The sequence below is a fragment of the Rhineura floridana genome, chromosome 8 (genome assembly GCF_030035675.1).
Source record: "Rhineura floridana isolate rRhiFlo1 chromosome 8, rRhiFlo1.hap2, whole genome shotgun sequence".
Taxonomy (NCBI): Eukaryota; Metazoa; Chordata; class Lepidosauria; order Squamata; family Rhineuridae; genus Rhineura; species Rhineura floridana.
Window position 1 is genome coordinate 50,935,943 of NC_084487.1, and position 19,724 is coordinate 50,955,666.

The window sequence follows — 19,724 nt, forward strand, 5'->3', positions numbered from 1 at the left end:
CTTATATTGTATTTTATGGAATTACCAGAGCTTGGAAAAGTTACTTTTTTGAACCACAACTCCCATCAGCCCCAGCCAGCATGGCCACTGGATTGGGCTGATGGGAGTTGTAATTCAAAAAAGTAACTTTTCCAAGCTTTGGGAATTACAATCTGAAATCTATGGAATTTCAGTTTTTCAAATGGTCAGACAGTGAGGAAAAAGTCTGGGAATAACTGCTCTAGCCATTTCCTTTTATATTTCTAGGAATCAACTCTATCACTTTAACTCTTCCGTTTCCAAATAGCATTGTCTTTATATCAATTTTTCTTCTCCCCTTCCTCCAAATTTCAGTTGGCAGAATGCAGTGTTGGAGGAAGCAATATTTAACTTGCTTGCTACTACAGTGTTCCCAGTGAAAATAGCACGCACATATAGAGATTTGGGCAGAGCTTGGAAAAGTTACTTTTTTGAACTACAACTCCCATCAGCCCAATCCAGTGCCCATGCTGGCTGGGGCTGATGGGAGTTGTAGTTCAAAAAAGTAACTTTTCCAAGCTCTGGATTTGGGGCTAGGGAAAGTGGGTTGCCCATTTGGCTACAGCATGTTAGAAGCCTGGAAGTTGCTTTTCCCCTTCCAACTTAAGGAAGAATAATAATAATTGGATGCTGCTAAATTGTCCATGTCTGGGAAGTGGTCTCTATTAGAAAACTGTTTTGTTAAATGAAAAGTTTTCTGATTGCAAGCTCAGCATGTTTGATTGCTTCCTTGGTCAGCAGGGCTGGGGAATTAGTGCTGAATTGCTTGTATAATGAGATTTTGTTGACCAGGAGGCAGGGGTGGTAAATTACTGGATTTCTTTACATTTTATTTTGTCTTTTCTTTCTGTTATAGCAAAATAGCAGTAGGGAAATAGAAGAAAATGAACTGAACCTGTAAACAGGAAGCTCTCAAGTGGTATTAAAAATGAAGTTTGCTGAAAGGAACTTTCTTGAGAGTAGACATTACAGAAGGATCTTGATCATGAAGAAGGGCATTGCTAACTAATTAAAGTGCTATATGAAATCTCTCTTTTAATTCCATTGACTATGGAGAAGAAATGCCTCAGCAGCATTGGAAGTCTCTAGTGTGGAGGCTGGGGACAGCCAGAAGATGAAGTATCCAGTTATCATCAGCTGATTGACAAGGAATCTGTACTGCTTGTAGCACAAGAGCTATTGTTGGCTTCAGTGTTTTTTGAAGCAAAATTGCAGCAGACCACACCACCAGTCACATGTCATTGTTTTATGGAGGGTGGTTGCACTTTTTTCCATCCACAACAATGATGGGATATGTTCAGACTGGGAAATGTTCTGTGTCTGTGGTCACACCCCTTCCGTTTCCTCATTCCACCAATCAATGGCAAAGTTATGATCACGCACACTGGTAACCCTTCTGTGGTGGTGGTGGTTGTTGTTCATAACACCTGGAATTCTGACCCTGTGGGAGATTAGGAGAAAAGACGGCAGGAAGTACTTGAGTTCACTGTGATAGACTCAGCTATCTGCCATTTTAGATACTGCAGTGACAGACCTCCTGTCAAAAAAGGCAAGGAAAGGGAGCAAAACTAAAGTTGCTCAAGCAAATTAAAACCCTCCTGTCACACATAAAAGCAGGAAATTGTACAAAACATCTTACACCCGATGAAAATACTGCAGAACCATTCATATCTTTCACAAATGTTGCAATTTTTGTGATAGAAGAAAAAGTGATTTGATGACTCCAGAGTTCTGGAACAGTGATGGAATGAAAATTACAACATGTGAAACTATGCAGAAAAAATCTTTTTTTAAAAAAATGCAGCTATAGCTATACAAAAGGCACACCTGGAATGTCCATTAGTGTCTGAGAGAGAGCTTTATTATATCATAGGAACATACAATAACCCATCAATACTTAGCGATATAATTGCTTAAACTTTAATAAACTGAAACCCAGAATTTGTAGTTTCTTGTGCTAGGCCTCAGTCACAGACTTAATTGCAGAAATATTGTGCAAAAATGTATTTTATTATATTTTAATTTGCTGTATATGTTTTATAATGCCACAACATTTTTATGCACAGATATGCACAGATCTCTCCTTTAAAGCGTTCAATATTTTATACAACGTGATATTCCAATAAAAATATTTCATTAGCTCCAAAGGTAGAAATAGGTTTTTAGAAATCTTTTATGTATGTTGCAGTCATCATAGAATCAACTTTACCTCACTCTGACTTTATCATAAGTGCTGTGAATGGGATTTCTGGGGATATATGGCTGAGATAACAGCTTCATGGATTTTCTTCTGCTAAGCATTCTTTGGTTTATATTTCAGTGTGACATCTCCCTTTTTGGAAATGCTGTCTATGTTTGGTGCAGAGAAGGATGAAGACAGGCTTCTGAAAGCCAGCCGCAACCTGTATGACTGTGTCTACATGTTTGCCTCTTCAACCAACACCATATTCCGAATGCTCAACCAGTTTCTTGGAACTGACATGGCCATCATTACAATAAGGGAAAACCTTAGCATCAAAGAGAATCTTCAGCTTCTGATAAGTGCTCTAAAAGAGATGCAAGAGAAAGTAGATGTAACGGCTAAGGATGTCCAGCAGCAAGTCAGCCATCTATTGTATTCAAAGATTGTGCTACCTTCCACCTCTGTGGATGAAAAACTCAAGCTTGTAAAGCAACTTTATGGGCAATATAAAGGAAACTTTGAAAATATCTGTGGTCCCATTTCTGCCGTCCTAATGAAGAATGGTAATCTCCCTGATAAACTTGATACTGTCATTCGGGATTTAATGAGCAGTCCTGTGCTCTCTCTTCGAGTGGCTGACCTTCTCATGACCAAAGAAGAAATTGTTAAAGCACTTCCAGACTCCGATGCTGCTTCATCCCAAGTAGTGACTCCAGGGACAGCACGAGCAAGGGCTCAGAGCCAACCTATAATTAAAACTACTTTCTCACTTACTAACTTCATGCGGGTGGTTTTTAAAGGACAGCCACCTAAGAAAACTATTGAATTAGCAGCAGATTGCCTTGAAGAGGCTGTCAAGATATTGAAGCCAGCTTGTGAAAATTTCCAAAGCATTGTTAAGACAGTTCAAGAGTACGTCACATTGATTGTTGATAAGCTGCAGTGAACCAGAAGTTGATTGCTCAGCTGTTAGAAACTCACTTCTGTTTACACACCAGGGAAGTTGTACAAATAATAAAGAGAAAAATTCTGATTACAGCATCTGCATTTCCTTCCGTAACATTTTTAATGTAAATATTTGAACACTGCACTAAGAAGAATAAACTAGGTACACTTTAGATTTTCTAGATTTCAATCCTAAAATAGGTAGTTTTAGATTTCTAGTTTAGCAAGGTACAGCTGGTAAAAATGCAGACAGAGAAATATCTGAAGAAACTGTGCTATTAAAAAAACTATACAAACGTTTTAATGAAATGTGTGTTTGATATTACTGCAAAAGGCTATGCAGAAATGTGTGTACAAAAAAATGTAGGGATGGCTACACACACACAGAGGGTGCAGGGGGGGGGCTGCTCAACCCCAAAACAGATCCAGCCTTATTAGACAGTCCCTCAAACATTGAAACCCTTTGAGGAGCAGACTGATGTTTGATTGAGCTGCTTGACAGGACCCAATCTCCCTTCCGTGCCAGTTCCTCTCTTCCCCTCTGCCGCAGCGACTCATCTTCTTCTGTCCTTCCATCTCTTCCTCCTAGTCTTCATGATCATTGTCTTCATCCCACTCTTCCTTGCCCATCATTTTAATCTCCCTCATCATCATCATCATCATCATCCCTGTGTCCACCATCACCATCATCCTTGATCCCAGTCCCTGGTTGGACAGAATCTTACTAGGCAAGCAACACTGGTTTGAATAATTTTAATAGTAAAGTCCCATCTGTCCTTCCCCTCCCTCCTTATTCTGCGTCTGCACTTGCTTTTAAAAGCAAGTGCAGGTACAATCAGCATTTTGCTTCTGCCTGGGAACTCCCCACATCCCTAGACATAGAATAGATCTGCTAGGGAAAGCTGGAGTTGTAATTAACCCCTGCCTCATGCAATTCCAGGCAGAAGCAGATGCTACAGCATCAAGTTCCATCTGCTTTGCTTTTAAAAACAAGTTTGGAGAAAAGATGGAGGCACAGGACAGGCTGGCTTTTTGCATTCAAGCTGCTGCCACCAGCCACCGCTTGCCTGGTAAGCATTAGGTTTAGGCCTGCAGGGTGCACACATAAGCAGAATCAGGGCAAGAGATAGCTCAAGATAGGCTGGGCTTCTTGCCCCTTTCACTTGCAGAAATCAAGCAGGAGCGTTACACTTTGTGACTGCCCTACTTGATGTCTCATGACACCCTAAGAAAATGGCATATTTATGTCTTTAGCATACTTCATTGTCAGACTCAAACGCAAATGTTTGAGTATAAGTCACTCAGCTCCAAGTGTTCTGGGATGTCCCATTATACTTTTTTTTTTTGCTGGCTCTTTTCTGGACCTCTTCTAACTCCATGATATACTTAGATTTGTATAAGGGCATTATTGGGTGATATATTTACAAACCCCTTCTGAATTCACCTTTTCCACAGCTGCCACAAAGTGGGTTGACATTTTTATTGAACTATCCACCGTAACTCCAAGATCTCTTTCTTGATTAGTCCCTGCCAGTTCCAACACCATAAGCAACATTTGCCATTTTAATGACCATTCATCCAGCATGAAGATATCCCTTTGGAGTTCCTCACAATCCCTTTCTGTTCTTATTACCCTGAATAATTAGGGTCAAAAGAAAACTTGGCCTCTTCAATGTTCATCCCTAACTCCAGGTCATTTATGAAGAAGTTAAAAAGCACAGATCACAGATGCTTCAAGGAACCCACTTCTTACACCACCTCAGTTGTGAGAACTGTCCTTTTATTCCTCCTCTTTGCAATGCCTCCTGATCTTTACTGATACTTGTCCATAAGAGGATCTGTCCTCTTATCCTATGACCGCTAAACTTACTCAAGTGTCTTTGGTGAAGGACTTTACTGAAAGCTTTTTGAAAGGCTAAGTTCATGATTGTATTGGCCCATGGGCAAGCTTAGCAGCTATATTAGCAGAATAGCTGCCTGTAGGCAAGGGGGCTTATATTCCCCCCCCCCAGCCTTAGTTCTTGTTAGTTTAGCATTCAGCGTTTAATCATGCAGGGAGATGGGTCAAGGACGGCCAATGAGCCCAGAGCCACCTGGAGTCTAATCTGGGGTTCCTAACAAGCAGTTGGTGTGATGCTATGCCAAGAGTGTCTGTGTGATGCTGGGAAGGTGCGTCGTTAAGCAGATAGTGTAGATTTTAGAGTAATTAATGTCCTGCCAGGCAATTAGGGGCATGCAGCTTAGTTGGTGTTATGCTGTATGATGTAGCCTTTTCTAGTAATTAGTATCTCTTTGAAGTTGTCCTGTTAAATCAACGATCAGTGGAATATTATTCTGAGACGCAATGATTTAATGCTTTGCAGTTATCAATCATTTATGTAACTTCATCATTGACATGTATGTTATAAAAGTGTCTCCGGTGCCCAGTATGAGTGTTCAGTCCGACACCAGCTTCTGCAGGGCTGTGTCACTGATCCACTTTTATTGAGGGCACCCTGCTGTGTGCTTTGTAAGTAAACTCAATAAATTTTAACTCTTTGTAAGCAAACCTCATGTCTGCATCTCATCTCTGGTACCATTTGACAACCTGAAGTGTTACAACGATGTCTACTGGATCACCCCTATGATAAGTGACATTCTCAAAGAACTCTAAAAGGTTAGTAAGACAGGATTTACACTTGCAGCATGCTGGTTCTTCTTCAGCAAGACTTTTTCTGTGTGGTATAAGACACTACCTATGTTTCTAGAGCTAACTTTCTATGCCAGCAATCTATACTAGTCCTATTCTTTCAAGCGATACTAAGGAGTGAGTGGCCTAAAAAACATTGCACTAATGCACTTTAGGTCAGGTTGTGTGAAGCACGGAATGGAGATTGGCCAGCACTACAAGATAGTACCAAAAAAATTACTAATCCTCTTACCAGTTTACTTGCATATAGGGATGCTTGAGGAATTCAATCACTACAAATTCTAATAAGAACTGATCTGATTTGCACCTCCGTTACTAATGTGTAGATCAGAATGGATTTTCCCAATTTGGTTTTACATTTCTCCAAAGGTTGTGACATACTTTGTGGCTCAAAAATATATTAAAATGTGTATTTTGAGAGAAAGCATGTTTAGAAATACATTTTTGAAAGAAAACACATTTAGAAATACATATTTAAATATGTATTTACATGTAATCTTTTGTAATCTTTAAAATGCAATTTTTAAAAAATTGCAGATTAATGTGGAAGCAGAACAGAATACACTTATGAGTGAACACATGAAAGTGGCATAGATTAGAGATGGATTTGTCCATCCCATACTCATATGTACCTTTTTATGAGGTGATGTTGTTGTTGGTGCCTTAGGTAAGTGACTTGTGCATAAGAAATTTCTCACAATGGGGGAGTAGCTAACTGCAAATTTCAGATAGAATACATGGATTGACAGATATATCATTGCTAGCTAACATAGTGTTTGGGTTTTAAAAGACCTTACAGCAATTAATCTAGTTGTTTCAGAAATTCTGCATGGGACCCTAGTGAAGTGGTACCCTATTGTGCAAACAAGACTAAGATATGAAGCATCTGGGAATATATGGTCCCAGTTTTCTGCCAACCTCTCCAGAACAGCTTGAATTAGAAATTGCAAAAAACTACTACAAATCTAAGGCCGCATTATACACACCATACCTCTGAAGCATTTTCAAAGCACATTTCCCTGCCACTCCCAAAGAATTCTGGGAACTGTAGTTTACCCCTCACAGAGCTAAAATTTTCAGAACATTAACAAATTACAATTCCCAGGATTTTGGGGGGGGAAATAATGTGCTTTAAATGTATGGTGTGTGTATGTACACACAGACTAAAATGATATCTGCATTTGGGGCTGCTACCTTATCCATTAACTGAAGTCACCATATGATGGCAGCAGAACAACAAGAATGAGTCAGCTCACAAAAAGAAGAGTCTCTTTAATTTCACATCATTCTCAAGGATAAAAAACATTAGTGACAGACGTTTAACCAGTGGCTCTCAAGGCCTAGTCAAACACATTTGATGGTAAGGTTTCATCCCTCTCCAGGTATAACTATGATTTCAACATAGCTGAAAAGCATGGCTTCCCTTAAATCTTTGCATCCAAACTGGAGCAAAGGCTACATGGTATCTCATCAAGGCAATAACATCAATGACTTGAGTATACATCTGTCTATTAATTTAGAAACCCATGTACAGAAAACAAGGAACAGCCAGACATCATCACTTTTGGAATACTATCCACTGGTCATCTTAGATGTTCAGTAGAGTATTTATCAAAAACTGCAAGCAATGTGGCTTTGTTGCAGCCCAGTCAGCTGCTGTGCTGTCTCTGCACCAGTCTGCTTCAATCAGCCACCTTCTTTGAAATGGCGGGGTTGTTCATGTAGCCAATCAACCTAGCTAGGTGAGAACATCACTGAAAGCAAACAAAGCTTCTGGGCAGTGTCTTCACTCTCTGAATAGTTTTGATTGCCCTCCGTGACATCATCACCTAACAAATCTTATTGGCTATGTGACACATTTGCTAGTTCTAGAAGGAAGAGGGCTGATCTTGTAATGGCACTGAAGCAGAAGCCAATTGGGGCTGCAAACAGCAGCAGATTGGCACAAATGCAAGCATTTGGGGTGCTTTCAGATTTTTTTGTCCCCTCCTCAAAATTCCCTTTTTCATGCCAAAATGTGAATTGTGTGAAAAATTGGCACAGCACCATCTATACAGCGTACTAATTTTGCTCCAAGGTGCTCATGAGGAAAGCAAACCCCCAAAGCAATTGTCAGCTCCCATTCCCTTTGGCAGACTTTCACCCTAACTAAACTGACCAATCTATTCTTGCTCCCCCACCATGGAATACCAATTATCCTTCGACAAACATTGGAGATTATAGAGCTGATGACTCCTAGAAATGGTCCTTAGAAAAAGAAGCCCCTAAATGCTTTTGATTTCCTTTTTGGAAGGTGGAAAGATTGCTACTAGGCTCTTGCTATTGAAGGGCAACAAGCAAATTGCCTTTTTTCCCCTCTGCTCTTCTAATCCTGCCCCATCCTACCCCAGCCCCCCCCCCCCATTGCTTTCATTCTCAGCAGATGTCTCAGCCAGGTGAGAGCAGGAGATGTTCACCCTCAGACGCGTCCAAAGAAATGGCGGTAGGCTGCATGGAATCCCACTAATTCAGAGTAGTAGTCACAGGGTGCATAGTTTTCACACTGCTCTTGCTTCAGCTCCTGTGGGGTTTTGAACATTTCATAGTACCTGGTGAACAGAGAGAGGAAGAAGGCACATATAGAAGCCTTTAGGGCGGTCTCTCATGCCAACTGTTTAGTCCAGGCTGCACAGCATTATGAGCCCAGTTTTCTGAGCTGCTCAAGAACCCAGTTCAATACAATGCCCCCTGTGAGTGGGTTAGATTAGTGAATGTAGCACTGCCTTTGCTATTCCCAGTGACTTCCACTGAGGAAGCTAACTACATATTGTACACAAATAAAAGTAATGATGCCTCAACAGCTGTTTCTTAAAAAGAATAATAGCTCCAGGAGAGGGTGTTTTTGCATGGAGAAATGCAACTCTTTCCTGCCTGCCATTTTTCTGTTGTAACCCTCCTCCACTCCCCTACCCCTAGTTTGTAAATGTGTGGCTGGAACCCAGTTGGGGGGGCAGTTTGGGACAGAGTTGCAGCAAGAAACTAGCAGATGGGAAAGGTTAAAAGCCTAGATACATAATATACATCATCACACCCTGTTGCTTCTCCATGCAAAAATCCCTCAGTTGAAAGCTGCTATTCCAAGGGTGGGAAACATTGGGCCAGGAAGCCAAATGTGGCCCTTCAGGTCTCTTTGTTTGGTCCTTGAAATTCCTCACTGGCCCCGCTTCACACCCCAAGTGCTTTTACCTTGCTGGAATGTGCCTTTGAACTCTGATAATGTCTCTAACTAGTCTGGATGGAGGATAGAGTAGGGTGTGTGAGTGGGTACAATAACCTTGAACTCCTCCTTGAAACTAAAACCCAGAGCAGATTCCGCTGCCCCACTGACATGGAGCCACAAGCCACCACTGCCTCAGGCTAAAGAAGGTACATTGCTCCTGTGCTATTCTTTTTAAAAACCAGTTGTTGGGGTTTCATTAGATGCATTTGTATGTTAGTCTTGCAGGACTGATTTACATGTTGCAGTGTTCATACAAAGACCATCAAAAACCTATTCCTATCCTGGCAGCCGTGAACAATGAGGAAGGAAGGGGGGGGATGACACAATGGGACAGACTCAGGAATTGGTTGTTTATAGAAACATTAAAAATAAAATAAAATAAATGGGGAGGAACAGAGACCGGGGAGGGAGGGGGGCAGGACAATTTGTAAGCCACCCAAAATAAAAGTACCAGAAGTAAAGGGGGGGCTTGGGGGCTGAAGTCAGGGAAGCAAAAGACTCTACCAAAGAGTTAACAGGAGTGGGCTAGAAAGGAGGGATGGAGGCAATGGCTTCAGGATTTAAGGAAGAGGATGCTGGAGGTTCGGGACAGAAGTGAGAGAAGGAAGATGCCAAAAGGGCTGAGGAAGAGGTAAGGGTTGAGAGAGAGAGAGAAAGGCAGGCCTTATGCCATAAACTGGACAATTTGAAGAAAGAGCGCAGAGCTACCACAAGCTGTGCACAGGCCAAGAGCAGGAGGTGGCTGGAAAAATGGCAGCGGAGGCAGCAACTGTATCCCAGGCTGGAAAGTATGGAGGAAGCCAGACACCATGGAGTTACAGGAGGTCTGGACTCATATTGCTCAAGGGTTGGGAAACCAGCATAGCTCTGAATCTGCCCTGTGAGCCCAGTAGCAGCAGGGCAAAAGGAACCTCCCCGAGGCACTGATAGTACTAAGTAAAATAAAGAAATGTTAATGGGCTCCACTCTGAGGTCCTGTCCTGCTTCTGCAGAGGCTGGAAGGAGAAGCCAGACAGGAACCCTGTGCTGTACCCAGGGCTACTCCCAGCCAGTCCAGAGGTGACAGCATCTCATATGGGGTAGCCATCATTTTCAAAATACTCTTGCCACATGTGTTAGCCCAAGTCCATGTGGCATCTCCTTGCTTATTGCAACAGATTTTGTGCCTTTCTGCTGGCCCTCATGTAGAGACAATGTGCACAACTGGGTAGGCACACACAAGGTAAGAGCTTCTCAAAAGTTATACCAGCTGCCAAAGACATCACCATAGGCAAGCACCTCTGAGGAACCTCCACATAAGGGCTGGAATGTTTAATACGCGGGTGGGGAAGCTCAGGCCCAAGGGACAAATAAAGCCCTCCAAGCCTCTCTGGCCCTCGGGATCCTCCTCCCCAGCCACCCCTCACTGGCCTGCTTTGCACCCTCCTTGAGGGCTTTTGCCTGGCTGGAATTTACTTCTGCGATTCCCCTTATGAAGCTCCTCTCATAAAATATCTCAAAGCGATTCACTGTTTAAAAACCCCCCAGCAATAAACAATTAAAAGCAATTTCATATCTAAAAGCAATTAAAAACATTTCCATATAAAAACCATTCCACATATAAACAAAAACAATTCCATATACAAAAACAATTATTTAACTCTGATAATGCCTCTTGCTTGCCTAGATGGAGGATAGAGAAGGCTGTGCGAGTGTGCGTATGGTGGAAATGGAAACTAGCCTATTGTTCAAAGGTAACATTTACCTTTGTTGCTCTGCCTAATGCAGCCCATGAGCTGAAAAGTTTAACAGTCCAGCTCTATGCATGTTTATTCAAAAGTGAGTCCCGCCCATTAAATTTGAAGGGGTTTAGTTTCAGTTAAGAAGGTATAAGGTCCTTCCAAAAGGACTTTGTTTTCTCCCCTCCCCATCAGGTGATCGGGACAGGAGGGGGGAAAAAAGCTGCCTTCTGGAAACATCACCTGTGCCCAGGAGAAGTCCCATAAACCCTGTCCTCTCATCCGTGATTATGTCAGCCTAAACTGGCCCTCCACTGGAGACATTATCTGTTGACTGTCTGTGATTCTTGTAGGAAGAGGGGCTCAATTTCCCCCCATAAGAATCTCCTGCAATGAGGCTCGTGTCTCATTTCCCCCACAATTCATGTATGTCTATTTTCCAAGAGTTGTACCTAACTAAGTCATACTCAATAGACCTACTGAAATCAATGGACTCCAGTTAGTCAAGGCTATTGATTTCAGTGGGTCTATTCTGAGTGTGACTTAGTAGGATACAACCCCAAATTAGTAATTCCATGCATCATCAGTATTAAACCCAGGAGACTTACTTACTCTTACCTTTCATAATACTGGTAAGCCCTCTTCTGCCTCCTCACAAAGGCATTGGCAGTTTCCCGATTTATCTTAACGCCTGTAACAGAATGTTGCAATGTGAGAATATAGAAACTCCTGTGCGCCAGGTGCTAAACAGTTGGTGAAGTGAAAAACTCTTCTTGTGGCCAAAACACAGCAGTCAGGTTGACAAGATGTTATTTGTGGCAGGGGTCGGGGCCACATTCACTTCAAGGCAACCTTCCGGGAGCCAAAAGCTGGCAGTGGGTGGAGCCAGAAGCAAAAGTGGGCAGAGCAATGTATGTTAATTTTAACTTTGTACAGTAGGCTTGCTTCTACACATACTCACACATCCCTCTTCACTTTCCATTCAGGCAAGCAAGAAGCACTATCAGAGTTCAAGGAGTCACATTCTAGCCAGGCAAAGATACTTAAGGAGAATGCAAAGCAGAGTTGGTGAGGGGTATGGCCTGGGAAGAAGAGGTGAGGCTAGGGAATGTCCTGAGGGCCAGATAGAGAGGCCTGGAGGTCAGCTTTCTCCCCCCCCCCCAGGCCTGAGGCACCCATCCCTCATTGGGTTTCCATTTAAAGTACATCAAAGGGCCGATCCAAGACATCCTACTGCCTAAGGCAGAGCAGCAAATGGTGCCTCTCCCCCAACGCAAGCCACAGAGTACCCAAGGTTGGTCACATTATTTTGGCACCTGAGGCAGAAAATCCCACAAACGTTTCTCCTCCTCCCTGGCAGTTGAATTGCAACAATAAATCAATCACTAACAATTTGCTGCCCTTTCCTGACAAACAAAATCAACTGCCTGTGGCGGCTGCCTCACTCTCCCTAATGGCAGGGCTGGCCCTGGAACAGCCTTTCAATGCCCAAGTATCCATCCAGACTCATCACTGGTATCACAATATTTCTAACACCTCTCAGGTAGTGACTCATGAATGGAAGATTCTCTGTCAGTTCTGGAAATGAGTGTGCATGACCCAGTACAGCACCTCAGCAGTTTTTGTGTTCTTGCTGCTATAGATATTAGAAGGATATCATTTGGAGTGTTGCAAATATCTCATGGCCACTGGTTGAAATGTTTGTCTTAAGAGTCCATTCAGTGGCGCTTCAAGTAGTCTTTTCGTTGCCTGTGGTTTTTTTCCTAAAACAACAAAGAATCTTGCAATACTTCAAGACTTAAAAGGCTAACTGGTCTATTGCGGCTGAAGTATTTGTGGACCTTCATCAGATAGTATGTACTGAAGTGGCTTCTAAGCCATGAGAACTATGTCACAATAAATTTATTTGTCTTTAACATGCCACAAGATGCTTCTGTTGTTTTTGCTACAGCAGATTAGCATGGCAACCTTTCTGGAGGTTTCTTTCTTAGTCTTTAGTCAGGCTAACTGGCAAGAAAGTGCCCAGGTGTCTAGCTAACAGGGGGCTTATTCACTGGGGCACTAAGAAAATTGAGTTAATGCCAGGTCCCTTATAACACCTAAACATTTTTTGTTTTTTTAAAAATCGCTTTAAGCAGAGCCAGAAATCACAGACTTCCTTGTAAACGTTCTCCATTTTATTTGGCTTTCTGGGGAAATTCCAACATGACCCTCAAAAGCAATATTATTCATCATAAACTGCCTCCACTTGTGAGGCCAGGAGGCTTCAAGAGAGCCAGAAGAGGCTTTTTCCTAATGGACTTCTAGCAAACCTAGAAGGATGGACGGTGAAAGCAAAGGCCCCCAACCAAGAGCGGAAACCTTTTTCAGCCCAAGGGCCACATTCCCTTCTGGGCAACCTTCCAGGGGCCACATGCCAGTGGTGGGTGGACAGAGCCAAGGGTAAGAGTGGAGGAGCAACTAATGTAAAATTTACCTTTGTACAGAGGCTAGTTTCTACACACACTCTCACCCATCCTTCTAGGGTTGCCAGGTCTCCGGTTTTTGGCCGGAGTTTCAGGGGAAAAGGGGCCATCTCCGGCCTCCGGCCATACTTTGCTTAAACTGGATGATCTCCGGCTTTTCATTGGCCGCCTTCCCGCCCTTTGTCATTGAGGCAGGGAGAGCTGGTGCCGCTGGAGCCGGGCTCTGTCTTCCCAGGCAGCAGCCTGTCTTGGACAGGGGCGGGCGGGAGCGGCAACGAGGGGCTGGCCCTGGGCATGTGAGGCGGGCGCTGCTTAAAAGGCCAGTCGGGCGAGCGCGGCGCTGTCACTCTCCCTCCTGCTGTGGGCGCTGCTGGGCGGGAGTGGCCGCGATGGAGCTCGGCAGTGGCGGCAGCGGTGGCGGCCGCAGCGTCTCTGGCTGGGGAGCGCATCGCGGCCGCTGCCGCCCAGCGGCGCCCACAACACGAGGGGTGAAGCGGCCGGGCGTCCTCGGGGCTAAGAAGGAGCTGGCCCCGTCCGGCGTCCACTGCTGCTGTGGGTAGCAGGCTGGAGAGAGAGAGAGAAAGAGAGAGAGGCTGGAGAAAGAGAGAGATGCTGGAGAAAGAGAGATAAAGAGAGAGAGGCTGGAGAAAGAGAGAGATGCTGGAGAGACAGAGAGAGATGCTGGAGAAAGAGAGAGATGCTGGAGAGAGAGAAAGAGAGAGAGGCTGGAGAAAGAGAGAGATGCTGGAGAGAGAGAAAGAGAGAGATGCTGGAGAAAGAGAGAGATGCTGGAGAAAGAGAGCGATGCTGGAGAGAGAGAGAGAGAGAGAGAGAGCGATGCTGGAGAAAGAGAGAGATGCTGGAGAAAGAGAGAGATGCTGAGAGAGAGAGAGAAAGAGAGAGCGATGCTGGAGAAAGAGAGAGATGCTGAGAGAGAGAGAGAAAGGGAGAGATGCTGGAGAGAGAGAGAGAGAAAGACAGCGATGCTGGAGAAATAGAGAGATGCTGGAGAAAGAGAGAGATGCTGAGAGACAGAGAGAAAGAGAGAGATGCTGGAGAGAGAGAGAGAGAGAGAGAGCGATGCTGGAGAAAGAGAGAGAGAGAAAGAGAGAGAGAGAAAGAGAGAGATGCTGGAGAGAGAGAGAGAGAAAGAGAGAGATGCTGGAGAAAGAGAGAGATGCTGGAGAAAGAGAGAGATGCTGAGAGAGAGAGAGAGAGAGAGATGCTGGAGAGAGAGAGAGAGAGAAAGAGAGCGATGCTGGAGAAAGAGAGAGATGCTGGAGAGAGAGAAAGAGAGAGAGGCTGGAGAGAGAAAGAGAGAGTTTGGCCCTAATCCTCAGTTTCTTACTATTTCCTCTGGATAATTGCACTGCTGGAAACGGACAGAATCATCATGTAATTGTCTTTTCTTGACAGGATGTGGGAGTGAGATTGAAATGACAACAAATAGGACTGTGTGCCATTGTTCCATTTTTCTGCACATTTCCCATCTCCCCAAAGCAGCCTTCCCCAACCTGGTGCCTTCCAGATATCTTTGGGCATACAGCTGCCACCAGCTAACATCTGGAGGGCACCAAGCTGGGGAAGTCTGCCCTAAATTGTCAGCTGCTTCAGGTCTATCAGATCTAAGCATATGGTCACCCTGCTGTAGGAATGTTCCCAATAAACTGACTCGTGTTGTCTCATTAAGTCTCTAATGTGGCAATTTAAGCGAACAGACCTGATCTTGTTCTGGGTTTTGGACTTCCAGCAGGGGCTTAGACTAGAAGGACTAAAAGGCCCCTTCTAGCTCTGTGATTCTATGCTACATGTAAGTGTGTGCGTGTGTGTGTTACACACAAACGCACAGGCACACACACAAGCATACTTTTTTTCTTTGATCAATTTTGCTTAGAAAAAAAGTGTCTTGTTCTTGTCAGTTGACTTCCTTTTTTATTCTTTGTATGTACTTAAACAAACTGGTCTGTTTTAAAAGAAAAGCTTGGTGGTGTTTGTGAGAGCCCACGAAAGAGCAATTTCAGGTAACTGCCACAGCCAAATGGTTAAGAATTGGCCTTATGACATAATGTGTACTGGCTGGTCTCTACAGAATTCCAAACACCATTTCAGACTTAAGGCTGCCATCTATTATCCCAAAGGCAGCCTAAGTAGCATCCTCCAGATATTGTACTAAAACTCCCATGAGCCCTATCCTGCTTGGCCAGCAATCACAATAAAGTCCAAAAACTTGACTGCATCTGTTTAATTATATGCATGGAAATGGAAATGGACTGCCTTCAAGTCGATTCCGACTTATGGCTACCCTATGAATAGGGATTTCATGGTAAGCAGTATTCAGAGGCGGTTTACCATCTAAGGCTAGTACTCCCCACCTGGCTAGGGCCTGCTCAGCTTGCCACAGCTGCACAAGCCAGTCCCTTCCTTGTCCGCAACTGCCAGCTGGGGGAAACGGCTTCTTGCGACTATGCACCTTGCCCACAGGTGGCAGGGCACATAATCCCTGAGCCACTCACTGTGGGGGTGATCTTTAGCTGGCCCTTGACATCCAGGAGACACGAGTGGGGATTTGAACTCATAGACTCTGGACTCCCAGCCAGGCTCTCCTCCCCACTGTGCTATACCATCTGTTGCATGAGCATACAGTTAACATACAACTGACTTCATAGCACCATGCAGATAACAACTGGCTCACTCTGCATTAGCATAGCTGCTGCAAGCACTCTTAGTTCATTTTTACAAGATAGTTCAACATGCTATCTTGTTCATTAAAAAAAATGCATTCATTCCTGACTTTACCTCTTACCACTTCTCCAGGCTGTAAAAAATAAAATAAAACACCTTCCACTTTCCTTTTTTGTATCTTTAATTCAGTTGTTGTTGTTAATGTGCCTTCAAGTCAATTTCAACTTATGGTGACCCTATGAATCAGCGACCCCAATAGCATCTGTCATAAACCACCCTGTTCAGATCTTGCAAGTTCAGGTCTGTGGCTTCCTTGATGGAATCAATCCATCTCGTTTGGTCTTCCTCTTTTTCTACTCCCTTCTGTTTTCCCCAGTATTATTGTCTTTTCTAATGAATCATGTCTTCTCATTATGTGTCCAAAGTATATGTGTCCAAAGTCAGAGGAAGGCAATGGTAAACCACCTCTGAATACCTCTTACCATGAGAACCCTATTCATAGGGTCACCAAAAGTTGGGATCGACTTGAAGGCATTCCATTTCCATTTTCCATCCATACTCCCTAAGATGGTGAGAAGGAATGACCTTGTCACTTCAGCTGGACCTCTTTTAGGTAAGATTTCTATTTTAATTTCCAATCAGAAATTTTTTTTTGAATGGTATGCTGCACGCAAGTGTGGTTGATACAATGTATCATGCTTCATGACGTCACTAGGGCCCGCCCCATGATGTCACTAGGGCCCGCCCCATGACATCACTAGGGCCCACCCCATGACGTCACTAGGGCCCGCCCCATGACGTCGCTAGGGCCCGCCCCCATTTTCTCAGGTTTTTGGATGGTTCCGACCTGGCAACCCTACACCCTTCTGTCCTCCACTCAGGCAAACAAACAGCACTATCTGGGCAAGGCCACATTCTAGCCAGCCAAAACAATCAAGGAGGGTGCAAAACAGGGCCAGGAAGGGATGTGGCTGAAGAGGAGTGTGGCCCAAGGAAGAGTCTTGAGGGCCAGATAAAGAAACCTGGAGGGCCACATTTGGGCCCCAGGCCTGAGGCTCCCAGTCCCTGGTCTAAACTATATTCCTGCCATATTCCCAAGAAATCCAAATATATATCACATGCGATAGTGTGTAAACATGAACTATTGTTCTAAACTTTCCCAGCAAGGGCTTCTGTGCCTTTAATACAGCCTTTGCTAAACTAGTGCTGTCTAGATGTCTTGCTGGCTGGGTCTGATGAGCTGAAGGCCACTTTAATAGCTGTGTGACAAAAGCATAATTCATCAGGTCACTGTTGAATGATGATCCATTATTGTGTCTCCCTGCTAGACCTAGTTCCATCTTTTAGATTCCTACCTATCAGGAACTTTTAAAAGTCTCAGGAGGTTTGCCAGAAAAATAGGTGGCAAGCCCTCAAGGGTGTCTAACAACTCTTAAAAATGGTTATGATGGGGAAACCCAGGAGAACAAAGACATGAGGCAAAAAAGCCAAAATGTGTGGGCCTCACTGAAACGCACAACACTAAATGCATCCCTGCCAATTATGTCAGGGTTTATCATTTATTAAATAGTAAGCAGGGGGAGGAGTTTTATGGGGACATCTTTGGCAGTGATATCCTCGGAGAGCTTATGGACACCACTCTTGTCAGTTACTTACCATCGTCCAAGGCCCTGTTTAGATCTGAAAAACATAGACAAGATAGTATGACATCCTGCAGGGGCAGTCTTCCCCGCTCCCAATATTTCTCCACTGTTATTTCACAGGCAAAACTGAGCTCAGTGTTAACTTGCCCTCTTTAAGCAAATACCTGAACATGCTCCCTGCTCCCAGAAATGTTTAGTGGATCAATTAAACTAGTGGTGCAATACCACCAGTGAGGATAAGGTATTGCAGACACAGTTTCTAGAGCTCTGGAAAACTGTTAATTTGTTTAAATCATAACTAGGCCAAATTCTTGCTTCTTTCCCTTCTAAATTTTAAGGCTGGAGACCACTATAGAAAAGAATAGAAAGCAGGAAGTCAGAATATGGGACAATCCCTGCTTTGAAAACAGGTAAATAATTTGTCATAAATAATCAGGTCCAGTCATTCCCATTCATGAAGTGATGAACTTTGATGGCACTTCTGTCTACTCAGTGTTTTTTTCAAACATGTTGTTCAATTTAAACTTGGGAAGTTAACCCTTAACTCAGGCTTGTTTCTACATTAATGTGGAATCATTCAAAATGGAGGACTTACCCACCGACCCACCCCACACACACTTTGTCCATGTGTAAGTTTATGTGTTCTCATATTTGAACAATTTGTGAGTTACATTGTTGTCCTGGAACAAATACTTATTTAAATATTTTTTACCCCTCTCTGCAGCCAAAAAAGGCTCCCAGAGTGGCTTACAAATCTCAGTAATAAGACAGTCCCTTCCCTTAGGCTTAAAGACACAACACACAAGGAAATATATATTTCTTTACGAAATATATATTTATATCAACAGAAATCATAGGGCGCCATAAGTCGTAATCGACTTTAAGGCACATAACAACAACAAAATAAATAGAAAGATAATATATTTCTATATAATATAGATATATAAAATATATATTTATATTATATAAAGCATATATAAGTAGCTAACCTTGGACATATTTACACTACCCAGGCTTTAACAGGTTCAGTAGTGTGTCTCACCCCATGGAACCTTGGGAACGGTAGCTGTAGTGGTGAAGGGAGCTTCAGATCCCCAAAGGTAATCCTCAATACTGTACTCTCACCAAACTACATTTCCAAGGATTCAGAGGGAGGGCGGAGCCATAACAGTAAAACTGATACAAAATCAATGTAAATCTCCACTTCACTTGTTATCCTAACAGCATGGTGGCCACAAAAAAACTAAACTACATGAGTACCTCTCTGTCTGGTTAGTTGCTTTCACTGCTGTGGCTAATACACTGGCCTGAGCCACAGTTCTGTAATAGTGAGACTTCCATGCAGGCATGTTACTAATGACAACCAATCACACCACCAGAGTGATAAAGTAGGTTTGAGGAAAGTGATTCTGCTCCTAAGACTAAAGAATGAGACCTTTTGTCCTCCTCTCACCTGAACATCTATGAAAAATTCGCAGATAGGTTACCTACATGTTGTACAGGTATTCCCTTACCTCCTTCACAACAGCAAAGGGCTGTCAGGACCAGGGTAACAAACAGCAGCATCAGAAGATTCCCCATCTTCTCCTGTTGGTAGAAAATTATTTCTACAGCTTGAACTTCTCATGAAGGATCCAGCAATTTATCAGGAGCTTTTGCCTTTCAGCCACAGCTTATATTCTGTGACTCTCTTAACTGGAGCAGGACACTGGCCAGGAAGTCCCTGACTCTCTGCCATTCTTATGTCCTAGTTCCAGTTCCAAACTTTCCATTTGGGTCAAACGACATCTGGGTCTGGCAGTCCTTTCCACATCTGCCTTAGGCCAAAAGGCTCATGCTATTTCCAAATGACTTTCAGGACTCTTGCGAACTCCTTTCAAATAAAAGCAAAGAAAATGGAAGAGCTGAATGACAAACATCCTCCTAGGGAAAAAGCTGTTCCAGCTGGGTTGAGAAAAGTCAACAGAAGATCCAGAGCATCTTGATACTGGCAAGCCACAAGAAGGTCTCCAATAACTAATTTTAGACTGATGTTTTGTATTATATTGTATTTTATTGTATCTATGTTCACCGCCCAGAGAGCTATTGCTAGTCGGACGGTATATAAATTTTAAAAATAAATA

The 19,724-nt window shown here is 43.4% G+C and overlaps 2 protein-coding genes across 16 annotated transcripts in view; one reads left to right on the forward strand and one right to left on the reverse strand.

The window, feature by feature from the left end:
* Positions 1–5,581, forward strand: part of LOC133390564 (uncharacterized) — a 28,947-nt gene extending 23,366 nt beyond the window's left edge. For all 15 annotated transcript variants that reach the window (XM_061639398.1, XM_061639391.1, XM_061639399.1 and 12 more), the window contains one exon: positions 2,339–5,581. In XM_061639398.1, the coding sequence (XP_061495382.1) occupies positions 2,361–3,146 (786 nt within the window). In that variant the 5' untranslated portion in view covers positions 2,339–2,360 and the 3' untranslated portion in view covers positions 3,147–5,581. The remainder of the gene's footprint in view (positions 1–2,338) is intronic.
* Positions 5,582–8,233: 2,652 nt separating this feature from the next.
* On the reverse strand, positions 8,234–19,302 carry LOC133363418 (matrix Gla protein-like). Its single transcript, XM_061582824.1, has 4 exons — positions 19,116–19,302; positions 17,615–17,638; positions 11,430–11,502; positions 8,234–8,422 (listed from the first exon to the last, which is right to left on the reverse strand). Exons 1-4 carry the CDS (start codon positions 19,180–19,182, stop codon positions 8,293–8,295), a joined length of 294 nt encoding a protein of 97 aa, XP_061438808.1. The 5' UTR covers positions 19,183–19,302; the 3' UTR covers positions 8,234–8,292.
* Between the last annotated feature and the right edge of the window lie 422 nt (positions 19,303–19,724).